This window comes from Rhinatrema bivittatum, chromosome 11, assembly GCF_901001135.1.
Source record: "Rhinatrema bivittatum chromosome 11, aRhiBiv1.1, whole genome shotgun sequence".
Lineage (NCBI taxonomy): Eukaryota > Metazoa > Chordata > Amphibia > Gymnophiona > Rhinatrematidae > Rhinatrema > Rhinatrema bivittatum.
Window position 1 is genome coordinate 30,574,682 of NC_042625.1, and position 21,164 is coordinate 30,595,845.

A 21,164-nucleotide genomic window follows, 5' to 3' on the forward strand; every position below is an offset into this window, starting at 1 on the left:
TAGCCTTGCACACGCCGACCCTGGATTTTAAAAGATACGCACGGCTATGCACGTATCTTTTAAAATCTGGTGTACTTTTGTTTGCGCCGGTTGCGTGAATAAAAGTACGCACGTGCATACTTTTTAAAAACCTGCCCCTATATTAGCAACCACATGAACCATTTTTGAAAACACTGTTAAACTTCGTAACTTTGTAAACCGTTGTGATGGCGAAACCGAACGACAGTATATAAAAATCGATAGATAAACATTTTTAAATAATAGTTCATCCCTAGCAAGTGGATTGATATAGTAATCTTGATTCACATCCTGAAAATCAGTTCAACAATAGCATTTCACTTACATCAGATCCTACTGATGATTAACACAAAACTGGAACTGAAAAGAATTGCTTGATTTTAAATATTTATTTCTATTTGGGAGAAATTTCTACACAGAAATTCTACACTATTCTGTTAAGTTGTCTTAGAATGACAACAAAAAGTTTGAAACAGTTAAGTGGTATTATAAAATGAGGCAAATTGTATAACCTGTTATAAGCTGCAGCACACCCTTTTCATGTAATACACATTAACAAACAATGTGTTAATCTTTTTCATAATCACCTTATGATTAAGGAGTGCCATACATTTTACAAATATGAAAAAGACATAAACCATAAAATGTTCTGTGAACAATTAATAGGAATATTTTTATAGCTTTACAATGGTATTATGTTCCGCATGGTCTCTGTGCATGAAAGTTAATTTTTAATAGTTTGAAATATATAGGCGAGCCTTAAAGTAGTAATTATGCAAAATAACCTGTATGAAATGCTATGCGTATTTATAGTTTAACTGGTGTTAAGCATGAAAATCTTATTAAAAAAACATTTTATTCATCATAAGCAATATTAGGTTATATCAAATGTGGGACACTTATCACTGCATTGAGTTTCTTTTTTCTAAATATAAGCCAGCCTGTATGGTATTGCTCATTCTGGTGTTGTGTTACTACTGGAAGGCTCTGCTACTCTGAGGTTAAAGCAGCAATGCTATATAGAGTCTTTCAAATATCAACTTACCTGTTTCTTCATTTATTATTTCTTCTCTTGGCCTTATTCCAAATTTTTCCTATTTTTTTGTCCCAGTACATTTTATTATTTTTACAACTTTTGGAATTGTAAGGTTGACCATATAGACACAGCATATGTTTTAAGGCTCCTTACCTCAGTCCATTTTTCAGCTCTGTGTCATGTTCATGCCTTGTGTGTATCAGTGTGATGCCTGCATGGTAGCCCGAAAAGGGTCAGTACAGCAGCAACACCTGAGTCACTTAGATTGCAAAGGTGGGCATGACTAACAGGAACTTTTTCTAAAACTTTAAATGCAAATATCTTCTCTGAAATTTAAAAAAAAAAAGAAAAAAAGGAATTGGAAGAATAGGAGCAATATGATTTTATATGCTTTAACCCCAAACACAGGGCGTGATTTACTACGCTTTTTCCCCATAGACACAGAATGGGAGAAAAGCTTTAGTGAATCAGGCTCTTATGTAAAATTCAATATGAGAGCACCTCTTTAAATAAAGATGAGGCTTCATGCACTGCTTATTTTTTCAGTGCAACAGAGTCCATGTCTTCTGTAAGCGTGTGAATGCTCTTGTAATTTCCTTAACTATTTATGTAGGTATAAAAACATTTATCTTTTGGTTATATATATATATTTGTTTTAATAAGTATGGGGCCCCTAGTCATATTTTATTTGTTCACATTGTCCATGTACAAAAGGTTTTGGCATTAAATCATCCTACTGTATGGCCAGGGATCATTGTGGGTTTTCCCTGCATTCTCATCCCCCATCCCCCACCCCCAGTTGTTTATTTTGCTACACAGATCAGCCTTAGTTTCATAAGGACATTGATTCTAATGAATGAAGGACTATGTAAAATGTGCATATTGGGAAATTGCAACACAGCAACATATATAAAGAAATGTTCAGCAAATCTAATACTGCTTTTCAAGTGACTCGTTTCTTCATAGTAAACTTCACAAATTGCTCGTATTAAAAGTTGCGGTAGACGTGTTTCTCTTAACTTGAGTTGTACTAGTAGCAAAGCAGTGCAAATATCAGATCCTTCAATGTCCCCAAACATCGATCACAGATGTATTCCTATCTGGATAACCAGGAAGGAAGACAATTCAGTATCCATGCTGGAGAGTTGTGCAGTAGTTAATCTCCAATGTTAACAGCTCAGTCTTCAGTGTCAAACAAAGTTATTCAAATTTTGTAAAAGAATCTTTGTATGCAAACTTAATAAAACAAAAAATGTTCTAGCAATAAGCTATGGCAGGAAGCTTGGTTCCTTACCATTACTGAGAAGTGTAAAAATAATCCTATTCTTGACTAGCTTGTTATAAAATGGATCTGTGTTATCTCACCATCTCCTATTTCTTTTTTGATAACTGATCTTTAATAAGAATAGGCCTGGGATGTTGTACCTGTGTAATTGTTGTACTACATTTACGCTGTTAGACTAGTCAAAGGTGCCAATTTTAACACTGAAGTTTGCAGCTGTGTGTTTGAATAATTTGGTTGCTGGATTTTCAAAAAGGGTTACTGCAGCTTTCAAAAAGCACATTGTAAACATTGCTTAGTTTACGTAATTTCCTTTTTTCTTGACAATAATAAATATAAATAAATTTACAAATAGTAATACTGCCTAGCACAATAATCAAAAAGCACAATACACAGAAAACTATTCTGATATTTAACCTAAGATATAAAATCTGTCATTCTACAATCTGTATGCAGTGATAGATTTCAGGACCATTCAAAATGATCAGGCCTAAGAGCCCATAAATGGGAGCTTTATATAAAAAAAAAAAAATTTCACAAGGCTCAACTTTTTTTTTTTTTTCTTATAAATAAATTAGTACAGATGCAGGAGTAACAAAGGTGAGTTAGTGTTCTGCTAAAAATGTGTCCCAATCATGAGGACTTGAATGTTCTCTTCATCTGATCCTAGCAGTCATTTCTTTCGTGGACAAGGAAGCGATAGAAAAAGGAACAGAACTTCTAAGACGCGTGATTCTGTTTTTATGGATTAAGCAGTGAGATGAAAAGGCTACTCTGTAGTCAGAGGCAAATCTTACCTCAGCACCTCGTTTCTCTTCTGAGGGCTGTTTGAATATGTTGTAGTATTGCATTACCAGCAGTGATCAGCAGTTGTAAAACTTAAGTGAAATTTCACCTGGTAAAGCAGGTGTCGTAATTTGTTTTTGCTGACTGTATGGAAGATGATGATCTGAGTAGTCCTGCCATCATTGCTTTGAGCTGTCTGAAATCACAACACTGTTGCTTCAAATGGAACACTGTTGATGCTGTCTTTTTGCTTGTTTGACAGTTTTTCTCTTTCAAAGCTAGCTTCCAGTAAAATCAAGCTCTGAGGTTTCTGAAAGTGCTTGAATTTAAAGCAGGGCGATGGGTTTATTACCTTGGGCATTCAGATACTGGGATGATGACACATTATCCAGAGTGGTGTAAGTGGTATAGAGGCCAGACACCTGCAAGTCTGAGAAGGACTGGTCACTACCGCTTGAAACGGGGGTAAGGCTTGCTGTCCCAAGATCACAGTCTGAGAGCTGGAGAGGAGAGTTGCTGAAGGCAGCAAGGGTATCCAAATTGAAACTGTCATCTTTCATTTCTTCCCATATATTTCCTTAAAAAAAAAAAAAAAAAAAAAAAAAATTTTGTCAAGTTAAGTTTTCTATTCACTTGCAGTTTGTCTCAGAAACTAAAAAGTATATTCGTTTACCAGTGCCTAAGATTAAGCGCTATATATTCCTGACAGCTAAGACTGTTGCTCAATATAAAAGTGTATGAGAGGTATTGCATGCAAGAACTTGGACAAATACCATATTTTTCACTCCATAAGACACAATTTTTTTTCCCCAAAAGTGGGGGGAAAATGTCTGTGCATCTTATGAAGCGAATATAAAATTTTTTTTTTTAACTATAAACCCCAACCCTCCTGATCCCCCCAAGACTTGCCAAAAGTTCCTGGTGATCCAGCGGGGGTCCCGAGAGTGATCTCCCCCTCTCGGGTATTTGGCTGCCAGTAATCAAAATGGCGCCGGTGGCCCTTTGCCCTTACTATCAGGCCAATTCAGTAAACTCCATGGGAGAGCCGGCGCTCCGAGTCGAGCGCCCACTCTCCCGACGTATGCCCAGGCACCTCTCCTGGGTGTGCGATTCTTTATTTAAATTATGGCCCGCGCTAATGAGGCGCTATGGACACTAGCACATCCCTAGCGCCTCATTAGCGGAAGCGGCGGCAGTCAGCGGGTCTGACAACTGACGCTTAATTTTACTGGCGTTGGTAGTCGAACCCGCTAACAGCCAAGGGTTCAGAAAACGGACACCAGCAAAATTGAGCGTCCGTTTTCCAACCCGCGGGCCGTGGGCAGAATTTTTTTTTTTTTTAAAGAAGTTTTGTTTTTTTTTAATTTTGGGGTCTCCGACTTAATAATGCTATGATATTAAGTCAGAGGGTGTACAGAAAAGCAGTTTTTTCTGCTTTTCTGTACACTTGCCCGGTGCCATCTGAAATTAACGCCTGCCTTTGGCGTTAATTTCTGAGAGTAAAATGTGCGGCCATTTTGGGTGACTAATAGGCTCATCAACATACATTTGCATGTGATGAGCGCTATTAGTTTCGTGAGGGTTGGCCGTGTGTTTTCCACACGCTATTACTCCTTACAGTATAAGGGATAATAGCACGTCAAAAACGTGCAGCCAAAAGGGCTAAACTGTGCGCTCAGTGGAGCGCACCATTCTATATCGGCCTGCAAGTTACAGGGGCTACTGATGCCATTGGTTGGCCTCTGTCACATGGTAGGAGCAATGGACGGCTGGCGCCATCTTAAAAAATGGCGTGGGCTATCCATTGCTCCTACCATGTGACAGGGGCCGACCAATGGCACCGGTAGCCCCTGTCACATAGTATGGGGGGAAAGGGCCACCGGTGCCATTTTGATTACTGGCAGTCGACGGCCCAAGAGCGGGAGATTGCTCCAGGGACCCCCGCTGGACCACCAGAGATTTTTGGCAAGTCTTGGTGGGGTCAGGAGGGTGGGGGGGTTGTAGTTAATTCAATTTGAAGGGTTGCGGTGGGGTTTTTTGTTTTGGTTTGTTTTTTTTTACGAAATAGCATGATAAAAGTTTTCTGATCCGGGGAGTGGACCGAAATGACCCTCTCCAGACCCAAAAACGAAACGGGGACGAAAAAAAATTGCACACCCTTAATTTTAATGCTGGAAACGACCACTCCATAAGATGCACAGACGCCCGGGAACGGAGCCGGTTTAGCATACCATTGTTTTTTAATTTTCCCCCTCTGAACCCTAGGTGCATCTTATGGTCAGGTGAGTCTTATGGAGCGAAAAATACGGTTGTAGTTTTTGAGAGCTCAAGCCATGCTATCCGTGCAGACTACAGTGATCTTTATTGTAACAGAATGAATCAATACTTCACTTTGTAGGGTGTCAAAGTGCACACTAACAATGTTTTAACTATGAATTACAATTACAAGATTTTAGTTAATAAGATGATGAATCTGAAGAAGTGTATATTTTGTTTTGACTGCTGAAGTGTTTTAACCTCTAAAAGTGAGACGCACACATTTTCAGCAGTTGGGGAAAAAGTAAAATTGAGTTAAAACCAACAAAGTAGCTGGAAAGAGAAGATACTTTTATAAGATTGATTGCTTAAAGGTGTAAATTTTTGGGATTATGGACACCTGAAAGCTTGCAGGTTTTTTTCCCCCAATATATTTATTGAAGTGAGAAACATGGTACAAAGATAACAATGAAAGCAATAAAATCTGATGATATTGTTACAAACCATTAAACAGAGTACAAAGCTTCCATGAGACTCGCCACCTTCTTTTGTTGATTCCCCATAAACATACCACATACATACCAAGCAACACTCAAACGTGCTAGCATGAACATCTAAAATAATACATTAAATTGACCAACATTAAACAAGAAAGCAAGACTGACATTTATAATAAGGCACGCAATTCAACCTATTCTGTGAACACATTCCCACAACTGAAAATAGCCATGTTGTATGAAAAAATTCTTAGGATTGTATAATTCTGTCTCAGTGAGTCTAAGGATGCATGTTGTAACAAATACATAGATGAAAGGAAGGCAATTCTTCACTCTTCCAAAACATCAAGACGAGTTGTTTTGCCAGTATGAGAGGAAACACTTCAAAATTTTCTTCCCCTAACTGGTAAGATGTGGTTCCTATCAAATAGATGTAAATTCACTAATTTTCTAGACCAATCTATAGAACATTCCAGCAAGCCAATCTAGATCAACAAAAATTTGTCTCCAAAAAGACTGAATGTTTGTGACATTCCATGAACATATGGCAAAAGGTACCACTTTGATAATTGCATTTTAGATAAAAGTCAGATTCCCATTTTTCGAGTAATATGAATATGATGTAAAATTTTAAATTGAATTTCTATCAAGTTAGCAGATAAGAAATGAATATAAACATCTGAAAATACTTGTACGATATCAAATTTCTTCCAATGCCCATAATCACCACTCCATAATGAAGCTAGTTTACATAAAGGAAAATTGGTCCTTACCTGCTATTTTTTATTGCTGGAATACCATGGGTCAGTCCAGACTCCTGGATTTTGCCTCCTTTTCAGCAGATGGAGACACAGTTTTACTGCTATATAATCTAGTATGCCACCTGCAGCCCCTCAGTATTGACCTGTACCCTGTTATGCTCAGGCTTGTGGACCCTTGGGCCGATGAGAGGATGGTATACCTTGTGGAGGATCCGTAGATTCTCTTGTCGGGTGGCGAGGCAGAACAGAAGAGGAGCGCAGTTGACCCTCGGCCGGCTCTGGAGACGGAGACAACTGCAGGCAGACGACGAGGCTAGAAGAGGAGCTGTGTCTTCACCCCTGGAAGTCTGTGGTCCCCCCAGGAGGAGCCCGTAGGGACCCAGACCGCTGGGACTTAGGTGGACCCCGAGGAGTCGCGGTATCGGTGCAAGGGCTGACTGGAGCTTCGCCCTGGAAGTCCGCGGTCCCCCCAGGAGGAGCCCGTAGGGACCCGGACCGCTAGGACTTAGGCGGGCCCTTGGAGACGGAGTCCAGGAGGGGTCCGAGATCAGGTGCCAGAGAGTAGTCGCTTACCAGTCCGAGGTCACACACCGAGGGATCACCACTTGCCAGTCCGAGGTCACGCCAGAGAATCACTGCTTGCCAATCCGAGTCGCCCACCAGAGAATCACCGTAAGCCAATCCGAAGTCAGGAACCGAGAAGACCAGACGAAAACAGGAACAGGGATCCAAAGCTTAGGAACTCACCGAAGCAAGCAGACTAGACAGCGCTGGAGGACATTGCCAAGTCAGAAAACGAGCAGAGGAAGCTCCCTTTTATACTTCCTCTGCTCAGGCTGATCCAGGACAGGTGAGGCTTGTTAAAGGGATCAGGTCCCTTTAAATTTGTGAAGGGGGTGCGGCCTCGCACCTAAAGATGGCGGTGGCCATCTTTGATTTCCTCCACGGAGGAACGGCTGCAGGAACGGCGCGGGGGCAGAGCAGGACGGCTCTCCCTCCGACGGTCAGGCCGGGGACCCGCACCGGGGCACCGAGCGCCCAGTCAGGGGTTTCCCCTGAGGTGGCCGCGGCAGGTCGCCGCCGCGGACGAGGTAGGGGACCGCGGTCGTGGCCTGCCACGGCCGCGGGACACAACATACCCAAGCCAAGATACATACCATAAGAACCCTAATGTAATTGAACAATCTCCCACAACAAGCAGTAGAAAAGGCAGAACCTCGCAATGGAAAAATCCTTTCTTTCCAACCACAAAACAGGAAAACAATCCTGAGCAACTCTGCAGCACATATACTAAAGGAGTCCGAGTGGACTCTCCTCCACAACCAGGGTGTGGAACTCTGGACTGATCCTTGGTATTCCAAGAAAGAAAATTAGTAGGTAAGAACCAATTTTCCTTTCCTGTTCATACCCAGATCAGTCCAGAATCCTGGGATGTACCCAAGCTTCCCTAACTAGGGTGGGACTGCAAGAGTCCCGTTTGAAGAACACTCTCACCAAAGCCCATGGCCTCTGGAGCATGGACATCCAAACGATAATGTCTGGCGAACGTGTGTAACGACTTACAAGTGGCCGCCCGACAAATCTCCTGCGGTGACACCTGCTGGCACTCAGCCCAAGAAGCCGTCTGTGACCAAGTACAGTGAGCCCTCAATCCCACTGGGACAGGACTCCACTTATAGATGTAAGCCAAACCTATAGCTTCCTTCAACCACCACGCAATCATGGGTTTTGAGGCTTTCTGCCCCACCTTCGCCTCACACCATAGCACAAAGAGATGGTTAGACACCTGGATGCTATTGGTGATTTTGTGGTAAAAGTAACTGAGTTCATGTTACATCCAAAAGCTGCAGATCCCTTGTGTGTGGCATTGACACATCCAAATTTGGGAAAGCTGGAAACTCCACCGTCTGACTCAAATGGAACACCAATACAACCTTCAGGAGAAAAGAGGACATTATATGCAACAAGTTCCCGGAGTCTGAGATCTTCAAAAAGGGATCTCTACATGACAATGCTTGAAGCTCAGAAATTCTTTGGGCTGAACAAATTGCCACTAGAAAAACTACCTTCAGAGTGAGATCCTTTATAGTTGCCTTCCTTAAAGGTTCAAAGAGTACTACATTCATCCCTCTTAGGACCAAGTTAAGATTCCAGGAAGGACATATTTTCAGCACTGGAGGAGCAAATGTTTTGCTTCCCCCCCCGAAGAAATCGTACCACATCCAAATGACCGGCCAAGGACATTCCATGCGCCTTACTACGAAGACAGCTCAAGGCTGCCACCTGCACCTTGAGAGAGTTAAAGGCCACGCCTTTCATCAACCTTTCTGCAAAAAGATTAAGATGTGTGCTACTGATGCCTGAGCAGGTCTTACTCCCTGATCCATACACCAGGCCTCGAAGACTCTCCAGATCATCGCATAAGTCAAGGAAGTGATCAGCCTTCTAGCCTACAGCAAGGTGGAAATGACATCCTCCGGATATCCTTCCTTCCTCAAATGTTTCCTCTCAAAAGTCAAGCCGCAAGACAAAAGCGATCAGCCTGATCCAAAAATATTGGACCCTGACAAAGAAGCCTTGGTAGATGCGCGAGTCACAATGGACCGTCTACTTCCAGATTGATCAGGTCCGCAAACCACGGCCACCGTAGTCACTCTGGCACCACCTGGATCATCTCTCTGTATGATTTTCTATCTGCCGTAGCAACTTGCCCAAGGCATCAACTCTCTCTGCCCCGTGTTGTCGTCTGTGAATGTAGAAGTGAGGCACCTTGGCAGTCCATTGAGACACCATCAAGTCCAGGTGGGGAATGCCCCACCTGCAACATAGAAGAGCCATTGCCTCCTCTGACAGCTCCCACTCCCAGGGATCTAGCCTCTGGCGACTGAGAAAATCTGCTTGAACATTGTCCACTCCAGTTATGTGGGATGCCGCTAGCACCAAAGTTCCGCCTAGAGAAACAACTCCTGGGCCACCACCCGACTCTTGGTTTTCCCTTGTCGATTGATATAAGCCACGGTGGTCTCGTTGTCCACCAAGATGTGCACCAGGTAATAACGTAACAGAGGCAGAAAGGCAAGCAACGTGAAATGCACCACCCTCATTTCTAAATGATTGATAGACCAGGATGCCTCATCCTTGGATCATTGCCGCTTGGGTGACTGACCCTAGCAGATCGCACCCCATCAGGCAAGCCTGGCATCAGTGGTATCTACCACCCAGTCCAGAACATCCACGTCCACTCTGCAACTCAGATGGGCCCAACCAAGCCATCGTGAAAGACTGGACTTGGCAGCCTCCTCGAGAGACAGCAGAAGATGAAACTGCTCCGACAATGGATCCCACCAGGAAAGAAGAGACTTCTGCAGAGGCCGCACATGTGCAAAGGCCCAAGGAACTAATTCCATCAACGCAATAGAGCCTAGAACCTGAAGATAGTCCCAGACCCTAGGCACCGTAGCATTCAACAGCCTGCGAACCTGTGTCTGCGGTTTGAGAGTACAACCCTTGGTGAGAAAAACCTTCCCTATCCTGGTATCGAAGCACGCTCCTAAGAACTCCCAAACTTGAGAAGGAGTGAGATGACTCTTCACCAAATTCACCAACCAGTCTTGTGACCTCAACTGCTGCAGGACCTGAGACGCAGCCTGTCTGCAAAGGATTTCCGACTTTACCCGAATTTATTTATATTTATTTATTTGAGTTTTTTCTATACCGGCATTCACGGAGTTCGTATCATGTCGGTTTACATAAAACAAGGGGTGATCAATAAATTATAAACGTACATAACTATAACATTAGAGTATACATTTGCAAAATATAACAAATTATAACAAGTGCGCAGAAAAAGCAGTTACAATAAAACAAGGATGGTTCTAACTGGGAGTTGAAGAAGAGGATGGTAGAAGTTTAACAATGAGCCAGTTGTCCAGATATGGGTGAACCAGTATGCCCTTCTTTCTGAGCACCACTGCCACAACTACCATCACTTTTGGAGCTGTTGCCAATCCGAAAGAAAGGGCACAAAACTGATAATGCCTCCTGAGGATCACGAACCTCAGGAATCGTTGGTAATCTCTGTGAATTACTATGGGCAGGTATGCCTCAGTCAAATCTAGGGAAGCCAGAAACTCTTCTTTGTGCGCTGCTGCGATGACTGAGCACAGGGTTTCCATGAAAAACAACCCTGAGAGCCACATTCATGTTTTTTAAATCCAAAATCGAACGGAAGGACCCTTCCTTTTTTGGTATCACAAAAAATATGGAATATCTTCCTGTTCTTCGCTCCCCCGTAAGCACAAGAACGATGGCTCCCAGCCTCTGTAAACAATTTGCAGTTTCTTAGACCACCTTCCTTTTGTTGAATGGGGTGGGGTGTAAGGGGTGACCATGAACAAGTCTCATAACAGCCGAGAGAATTCTAATGCGTAACCATCTCTTATCACACTTAGGACTACTGATCTGTCATGATTTTGACCACTCCTCGTAAAACAGTCAGATGTCCTCCGATAAGAGGAACAGAGGAGTGGACTGGCCTCGCTTCATTGCAAGGATTTAGCTCCCCCAGATCCCTAGATAAGGCCATCTCGATTTGGTGTTCCACCCTCTCGAAAGGACTGGCCCCAGGATTGTTGCCTTTCGACTCCTTGTCTCTGGGCTCTCACTGGAAGCCTACTCTGACAAAACTTTCTATTTGGTCGTAATCGGGAACGCCCCAAAAAGGAATCCTTGCCTCCTTTTGGCTTATCCTCTGGCAACCTATGCCCCTTGGCCTCACTGAGATGCTTGACTAGCTCTTCCAAGTCCTTTCCAAATACTTTTCCTTTGAAAGGCAATGCTCCTAAATGTGACTTGGACCAAACATCCACTGACCAGTTCCTTAACCAAAGGACACACCTGGCCAAGACTACTGACATCATAATTCTCAAAGAAGTTCTGATGAGGTCATACAAGGCATCAGCGACATAAGCCCCTGCCACCTCCAGACAGTCCACATGCTTAGCCTCAGATGTAGACGGCGGCCTTGTATCAGCAATTGTTGCACCCAGCTCAGGCTAGCCTTCTGTATAAAGCTACTGCAAACAGCAGCACTTATGCCTAACGCAGGCACCTCAAAAATCTTTTTGAGATGAATTTCCAATTTTCTGTCTTGCATATCCTTCAGTGCCACTGAACTAGTCACTAGAATAGTGGTCTTCTTAGTGACCGCTGACACTGCATCTTTCTTTGGAAGCGCCAAAAGCTCAAGTGTGTCTGCAGGCAACGGGTACAATTTTGCCATTGCCTGGCAAACCTTCAGGCCTATCTCTCCCTAACTACTAACCACAGATTTATGAAAGGGAAAAGCTTTTGCTGGACCTCTTAGGCCATCCATGACTGGGTCCACCCCTTCCTGATCAGACTCCTGTTGGGGAACCTCGATCCCCAGCTCCTCTAGAACATGGGGGATCAGGGGCCACAGTTCCTCCTTGCAGAAGACACTCACCACTTTTGGGTCATCCTCTTCAGCAACAGGGACCTGGCCCAGCCCTTCATCTGGCTCCGCCACAACCAAGCTAGTATTAGCAGCAGCAGTAGTGTCAGGAGAGACAGTTATTGGTGGTCCTACTTCTGACTCCTCGGAGCCTTCATCCAAACTAACTGGATGCACTGCCATACCCAGGACTCTGAGTCCACCTAGAAATCTGATCCCTCAAACTCCTAGATCTTTTAACAAGACGTGGTCCAAGGGATCCCTGAGGCCAAGCTGACTGGCACCCCACTGTTTTCCTAGCCAAGTATGCATAAGCAGCACAAATTCAGAGGAAAACATTGCAGAGTCCTCAAGACTCGTCCCTGAGGAAGTCCCCTGCCTCATCAGAATTAGACTCCCTCCTGTTTGCTGGGCTCTGAACTGCTGGGGACAAAGGAGGAGGGAAATCTTCCAACCCACTCATAGACTCTGAAGCATATTCAGCCAAAGTAAAGCAGAGTTGCTTACCTGTAACAGGTGTTCTCACAGGACAGCAGGATGTTAGTCCTCACATGTGGGTGACATCATCTGATGGAGCCAACCACGGAATATTTTTGTCAAAGTTTCTAGAACTTTGACTGGCACCTACTGGGCATGCCCAGTATGGCAATAACCCTGCATCCAGCAGGGGTCTCCCTTCAGTCTGATGTATAGCAAAAAAGAGCGTGCGAAAAATAACATAATAAATCGCAAGCATACCCAACTCCGCGGGGTGGTGGATGGGTTTTGTGAAGACTAACATCCTGCTGTCCTTTGAGAACACCTGTTACAGGTAAGCAACTCTGCTTTCTCACAGGACAAGCAGGATGGTAGTCCTCATATGTGAGTAAATAAGCTGAGGATGCCCGCACATGTGCCGAAAACACCCAAAGACGTGCAACAGGCACAACAACAGGGGTGATTCTTTGGTTATCGGGCAGCCTGATTATCCCAGCAGGTGTAGAAGGAAGTTGGATATTACGCTGAGAATAGATTGCGTAGAACAGACTGGCCAAAGATAGAATCTTGTGTACCAGCCTTGTCTATGCGATAGTGTGCTGCAAAGGTATGAATAGAACTCCAAGTTGCAACTTTACAGATATCAATGAGAGGTACTGAACGAAGGTGTGCAACCGACGTTGCCATTGCTCTAATGGAGTGCGCTTTAACTCGTTCCTGAAGCAGAAGGCCTGCTTGCTGATAGCAGAAGGAGATAACAGTCCGCTAACCAGGAGGACAGGGTCTGCTTTCCAAACGGCATTCCCAGCTTAAGGTTATCAAAGGACACAAAAAGCTGGGTGGATTTCCTATGGCCTGCAGTGCGTTCCAAATAAAAGGCATGTGCACGTTTACAGTCCAAGGAATGCAGAGCCCGCTCAGCAGAAACTGAGTGGGGCTTCGGAAAGAAAGTAGGCAGCACTATGGATTGATTTAAATGAAATTCAGATACCACTTTCGGTAGAAATTCAGGATGTGCGAAGGACATCATGAAGAAATTTCGTGTAAGGGGAGTATGTAACCAGCGCCTGTAGCTCACTGATCCTGAGAGCAGACGTTAATGCCAGAAGGAAAAGGACCTTCCAAGTGATATGTTTCAGCTCACAGGAATGCAGAGGCTCAAATGGAAGTTTCATGAGTTGCGCTAAAACCACATTAAGGTCCCAAGACGGGGCCAGTGGACAGAGAGGAGGCTTCAGGTGAAGCAATCCCTTCAGAAAGCGCACCACCAGGGGCTGTGTTGAGATAGAGACATCCCCTGTACCCTTATGGAAGGCGGCCACCGCACAGACATGCACTCTGATAGAGGAGGTTCGTAAACCAAACTACGAGAGATGCCAGAGGTAGTCTAAAAACTGATTCGTGGGGCAGGCAAAAGGATCTAACCCCTTTAAAGTGCACCTCAACGAGAATCTTTTCCATTTTGAATGATAAAGACTTTCTCGTAGAAGGCTTTTGTGAAGCTACGAGGACCTAAGATACAGATTCCGAAAGATTGAGAGGCTGGAGAATCAACATTTCAACATCCAAGCTGTCAGTGCCAAGGCCTGAAGGTTGGGGTGGCGCAATTGGCCGTTCCTCTGAGATATCAGGGCCGGGTCCGAGCCTAGAGGACTCTGTGGACACAGTGCGAGATCCCGAAGGAATGGAAACCAAGCCTGACATGGCCAGTAGGGGGCTATGAGAATCATTAGACCCCTGTCCATGCGTAGCTTCACGAGAGTCTTGCTGATGAGAGGAAGTGGTGGGTAGGCATAAAGGAGACCTTCCCTCCAGGACAGGGCGAAAGCATCCTGAGGTGGAACGTTGCAACTGCGATGGAGAGAGCAGAAGTTGTCCTCTTTGCGATTTTGCAGAGACGCGAATAGGTCGATGTTTGGACGCCCCCACTTCCGGAATAAACTATCCGCAACTACAGGGTTGGGACCACTCGTGGGGCTGAAAATTCCGACTGAGATTGTCCGCCCGTCAAAGTCGCCCGCCGGGGCGGGATTCTTCTTTGTTAGTAAGAAAGACGGCTCCTTGAGGCCGTGTATCGACTACAGAAGACTCAACGCTATTACTAAGTGGGACCGCTACCCACTCCCGTTAATTCCGGAACTTCTTGATAGGCTTCAAGGCGCAAGAGTCTTTACGAAACTGGACTTGCGCGGGGCCTACAATTTGGTTAGAATCCGCCCCGGAGATGAGTGGAAGACCGCGTTCAATACCAGAGACGGGCATTACGAGTATCTCGTAATGCCTTTTGGTCTTTGTAACGCCCCAGCGGTCTTCCAGCACCTGATGAACGAGGTGCTACGCGATCTATTGAATACCTGCGTTATCGACTACCTCGACGATGTTTTGATCTTTTCCCGTGACCTGCCTGCGCATCGCCAGCATGTTCGCCAAGTACTCCAGATACTCAGGGAGCACAGCCTGCATGCCAAGCTGGAGAAGTGCTCTTTCGAAAGGACCCCCCTGCCATTCCTGGGTTACATTGTCTCGGCAGACGGCTTCCAAATGGACCCGGAGAAAGTCGCTGCAATCAAGAATTGGCCTCAGCCAAGGGGCCTTAAGGCGTTACAATGCTTCCTTGGCTTCACGAATTTCTATAGGCACTTTATTCCAAACTACTCGTGCATTGTGGCTCCATTAACTGCGCTCACTCGGAAAGGAGCCAGTGCGATGGATTGGCCTGACTCCACCTGCCAAGCTTTTGAGAATCTTAAGAAATCCTTCCTGCTAGACACCTGCCTCCGCCACCCTGACCCTAGTCGACCGTTTGTGGTGGAGGTTGGAGCAGTGTTGAGCCAGCATGCAGATACAGGACAACTTCTCCCCTGTTCTTACTTCTCACGGAAGTTTTCCCCGGCCGAGAGCAACTACTGTATTGGCGATAAGGAGTTGTTGGCGGTAAAACTCGCTCTGGAAGAGTGGAGACAGTGGTTGGAGGGGGCCAACCATCCGATCACCATATATACCGACCATAAAAACCTAGCGTTCCTGAGCCAAGCCCAGCGCCTGAATCCAAGGCAAGCTCGCTGGTCCTTGTTTTTTGACCGGTTTAACTTCACTCTATGATATCGTCCTGGCTCTAAGAAAGTACGAGCGGACGCCCTATCCCGCTCCACTGAGGTTGAGGAGACTCCGGAGACGCCACAGTACATCCTGGATCCCAAGAAGGTGTGCCTAGCAACAACCTCGGTAACCTCGGAGGAAAAGATCGTCGTCCCACGTCGCTCTCATAGGGCTGTTTTGGCCTGGGCTCATTAATTCCTCACGGGAGGTCATGCGGGTCGTACCAGAACCCTAGACCTTTTAAACCGGTACTACTGGTGGCCGACGGTAAGACAAGACGTGTGTCTCCGAGGATTCCTGCCCTACCTGTGCATTACAGAAGCTGATTTTGTGGTGGACTTCCCAGCATCTGACGGAAACACGGTCATTTGGGTGACGGTGGACCGGTTCTCCAAAACGGCACACTTTGTCCCTCTACCGAAGTTACCTTCAGCTCCAGAGTTGGCTGATCTGTTCGTTCAACATGTGTTTCGACTCCATGGTCTTCCTCAGGACATAGTATCAGACCGAGGTCCACAATTCACCGCCTGCTATTGGAAGGCTTTATGTAAGCGCTTCAATGTACAACTCAGTCTTTCGTCTGCCTTCCACCCCCAGAGTAACAGGCAGACAGAACGAACAAACCGGACCTTAAAGACTTTCCTACAGTCATTCGTAAATGAAAGACAAGATAACTGGGCCAAGTTACTCCCATGGGCGGAATTTTCATAACAACCATACACACTCCGCTACTGGAAGTTCCCCCTTCTTAGCATTTTATGAGAAGCAACTTCGGCCACCCTTGCCCTCGCCAGATCCTAGTGCACTACCAGCAGTGCAACTCTCTGCCCGCCAGCTACTTGCCTTGTGGTCATCCATCCAAAGGAAGATGCATAAGGCCGCCCGGTCCGCCAAGAGATGGGCAGACACCCATCACCAGCCAGCGCCCGTTTTCCTCCCAGGGGATCGCACCTGGCTGAGTATGAAGAATCTGCAACTGCGGATTCCTTCCCGAAGACTTGCCCCCAGATTTTGTGGACCATTTCGCATTGCTGAGCGAGTAGGAGCAGTCTCCTATTGCTTGCGCTTACCCTCCTCTATGCATGTACACAACGACTTCCATGTGTCACTTTTGAAGCCTCTCATCCTTTCCAGGTACCATCCCCGGGCTCCTGATTCCCCGGACCCATCGGTGCCAAGAGATACCACCTACCAAGTCCGGGAGATCCTCGATGTAAGATTCCATCAACGCCGGTGGGAGTACCTACTTGCCTGGGAGGGCTGTGGTCCTGAGGACAACAAATGGGAACCCGCCCGCAACATCCTTGACAAGGAGTTACTAAAGAGGTTCCATCAAGACCACCCAGGTAAACCCGGGGGCGTAAGAGGGGAGGTACTGTTACGGTCCCGGTCGCGAGTGTCGCGATCCGGCCCTCACCTCCATGGTCCCGTTCTGCCTTGGGGAGTCTATGGCCTGTTTCGCGGCGTTCCCGTGGGACAGATGCTACCGAGAAACCCCTCTGGGACGCCTCCTTCCTAGGCGCGCGCATGAGCCGCGCTTATGAAGGCCTTTTCCCGCCACAGAAGACTCCGCCTGACATCAGACGCTGTGGCCTATGTAAGGCCGCCGCGGATCCCAGAACCTTGCCTTACAACAGGGATCATTGCGGTTCCCAGTTGTTCCGAGCCCCGGAGTGTGCTTGCCCAAGCAGCTCCGTTCTTGCCTGAGACTCGCTGCGCTCCTGTACACAAGTCTTGCCTCAGTTCCTGCTTGCTTCCAGTAACCTGTCTTGCTTCAGTTCCAGTCCGGTTCCAGTACCTGTCTTGCTTCAGTTCCAGTACCTGCCCTGCTTTGGATCCAGACTCCGATCGCCTAAGTCCCAGCGGCCGGGCTCCCACGGGCTCCTCCCGGGGAAGTACCAGTTTCCAGGGTGAACCGCCTAAGTCCTAGCGGCTGGGCTCCTACGGGCTCCTCCCGGGAGAGTACCGGCTTACAGGGTGAAGCTCCTCGCCCACCGCCTGCCTGGTATCCGCCTCCCGGCCTGTCCCTAGAAGAGATTATAGTCCATCTTCCTCCAGTCTCCCGCAGGCCGGCTCAAGGGTCCACTAAAACACCTTATTCACAACATATAGATTCTTCTCTTCAGTCACCGCTGTCCAGATGCATGGCACTAACGTCTTCCCTCGGACCATATGCTCACGCAAAGCCATTAATGCAATCTCTGGCTAAGTGTCCTGTGAAAGGTAACAACACCAAGTAATTATGGGACTGGAAAACATCACCAAGAGAACAAGACCATTTGAAGCATCTTGACCTGGAACCAAGTTCAGTGCTGCCACCCTAGCATCCAGAAACTAAAGATAAATCTACACCCATGTATCACCTTCTGCAACTCCTTATGGGATCCATCAGCATCTAGAGTCACTGCTCTAGATGGAAGCCCTGGTTCAGATCTGTCCCAAATTGAGCTCCCAGGAGAAAAACTAGATTCCTCAAGAGTCAGAAACTGAGAAGCCCGCACATTCTCTTGAAGGACATTGATGTAATCAGCACATTTTTCAAGCAGGGCATACCTAAAATTCTTCCTTGCACTGCAACGCAATCCCTTGCAATGGTTCTCAGGCTGCCATGTGACCAAGGGACAAAACATGAACTGGAAAGAGATGTCAGCCTAGTACCTCAGACATCAGGAAGTGCTGAGACACTACCTGGATTAAATTGTGAAGAACAAACTTCCATGAGACCTAGGGTCAGAACTCTAAGAAAGGCCCTTACAAAAGCAGATCCCCCTTAAAAAACACTAACCACCTAAGACTAGCCACTGCCATTAGCAACGGTAACATGGAATAGACTTAGTTTTTGGGTACTTGCCAGGTTCTTATGGCCTGGTTTGGCCACTGTTGGAAACAGGATGCTGGGCTTGATGGACCCTTGGTCTGACCCAGTATGGCATGTTCTTATCTGAGGCAAGAGAAGCGTATTCCCAAACCAGTGACCCATTCAAAGCTGGGCTCACCTTGGAAACAAAAACCAAGGTCCTCATCCAGAACTCCTTGCATTGTCTTTGAGGACTGGAATCAGCAGATCTATTCCTACCTCCTTCCTGGACTGCAATGAGATAGAAAAAATCTAAGGAAGTACAGAGACAAAATCTGCTCACCAGAGGGATCCTCAAGTAGGTGGACTAAGGAGGAAGAGCCCTGTCATTATTATTATTTAGATTATTTATTTATTTTTTGTTGAATGAGGGCCTACTGTTACACCATAACAGTCTACATGTTGAAACCAGTGGGAATCAAACATCCATCCATCTGTAGCACAAGAACTCTAGGGCCTTTGAGCTCATGCAACCAACACCTAAATCCACAATCTGCAGACCCTTAAATTCCTCTATAGGCCTTCAACCATAAATATACTCAATTCCTAATCCAACAACAGACAATAGTGTAATCTGTCCACTGTGGCAGTTTCTGTCTTTCCCATAACACATGGGGGTAACCTGCCTGCTGTAACAATCAGTATCTGTAACAGAAGTCATGGTGGTAACCTGCAACCAGCAAGAATCAGCAGTTACTACCCTCTGGGCTAACAATTACATTTTTTTCTCTTTGTGCCTTTTTATTCCAGTTACTAGTTAACATGGGGCAGTTTTCTTAAAGCAGTAATTAATCCAAATCCTCAAACCAAAGGCATGGGAAGAACCCACTACCATAAATAACTTATTGAGCCATCTAAATAGATCATTTGGTTGGTACTGCTGTCATTACTAAGGCCCTTAGTAATGACAGCAGCTCTCCCCCTTGATTTCAGCAGGGAGGTAACTCTGGAACAGACCCCTTGACACTTCTGTCCTGGAAGAGGACCTGACTAAAGGCTACCATCACTTAGGTAACCTAAGGCCCAGCTTGACATACTTGACACCAGGGCCAGGACCAAAGGGGGAGGGGAGGAGCAACCCTGCCCTCCATCTCATTTCCCCCCATAGCTGCAAGATAGCTACTGAGGTAGCAGACAATGCAACATAAATTGCGGTATTCTCCCCAATCTTGGATTGTCTGCAGCCATGAAATCATGGGCAAAACAAATCTCTCTCATCCATCACACAGGCGCGGACACTGCTAGAAGCAGCCCAATCTGCACTCTCCACATCACTACATGGTGCTCAGCGCAGTGTGTCTTCTGTGCTTATAGTTAGACCGGTGCCATATTTAATTTCTGGAACCACTCCTGTGGCCCCCAGAATCAGGAAAAGAAAGCTTTCAACCAGTAAGCATCCATAATATCCCCCACAGCCAGTCCCTTAACCTCGCTACCATGGTACACAGCCACTGAGCAAAATGAGAGAGAAAGGGAGGGAGTCTTTACAGGTTTTATTTATTTAATTTTTAAAATAAACTTTACTGAAAAACAATGGTGGGAAGTGGAGAGCAGAGGAAGACAACCAAGTTACTCTGAAAGCCTGAGGCCTTCACCGGCTGTACAGAGGGAGTAAGCTCAACCTCTGGAGATCCCCAAACACTGGCCATCTTCGGAGGAGGCAGGGATTCCTGCACCACTGAGGAAGGGAAAGCCATCTGTCACCTCAGGAGCATAAAATAGAACTGCAGTTTTTTTTTTAAACAACTCCTTTTCTCTATGGAAATCAGCAGGAGGGAGAGAAACAACAAGCATTCACCTACCAGTAGCGCCCCCTCGAACCTCAAATTTACTCCAGTGAGGGAGTGAATCCATATTGTTACCTCAGGAGCTGTCTCAACCGACAGGATCAGGTTCTGTTGAACTGAGGGAGTTAAGAGGCCCATATTCCACTGGGTCATGCTCAACTGAGAAAGGGAAAAACATCCTTTCACACCAGGAGCCACCTGCTAGCCTCTCTTCATGGTCACCCGACCTATCCAGGCCGCAGTCCACAGAATGGAATGCATGTCCACCATTTTGCTGGAGACTGAGATTACTGGCAGGCTGATGTCAGCGCAGCGCTATATGAGGGGTGACAGCGAGCTTATGATCTCCGTCTCCATCTGCTGGTAGGAGTGCATAATCCACTTGTGTGGACTAGCCTGACTTGAAGAAGAGGAACATGAGTTGCTACCATCATCCTTACCTTGCAGTGCAAAGTCCATTATGCTTGGATCCAGACAATCTACTTCTGTATTCATATCTGTGCTCATGTTCAGGAAATCCGTGGTTGCCCTGTTCATTGTGTGCTGATGAAGAGGACTATGACTGATATCGGGGAGAGTGTGTAGTGGAGGGGTTTGGGCAGGAGCTGGGGAGCCTGGAGCCATATGGGCCTGGATCTGGATATGGTGATGCAGTGGTATAGACTGTAATGATAATGTCATAATTGGCTGGGGCTGCAGCTGAGCGATGGTGATTCTTCCTTGACCACTTGCCATATGGGTCATTGTGGGACCTTCAGGATCTGCTTGCTTGGAGGGTAGTCTACAGGTTTCAGGTCTGTCTGTGATGAGTTTGTCCAATTCATCTGACAAGAAA

General features: G+C 46.1%; 1 protein-coding gene across 1 annotated transcript in view; it reads right to left on the bottom strand.

The window, feature by feature from the left end:
- Window positions 1-397: 397 nt before the first annotated feature.
- FOXN4 (forkhead box N4) overlaps window positions 398-21,164 on the bottom strand; it is a 198,861-nt gene continuing 178,094 nt past the window's right edge. The window contains exons 9-10 of the mRNA XM_029571604.1: window positions 20,770-21,153; window positions 398-3,699 (exon numbers count right to left, since the gene is read on the bottom strand). Coding sequence (XP_029427464.1) covers window positions 3,449-3,699; window positions 20,770-21,153 — 635 coding nt within the window. The 3' untranslated portion in view covers window positions 398-3,448. The remainder of the gene's footprint in view (window positions 3,700-20,769; window positions 21,154-21,164) is intronic.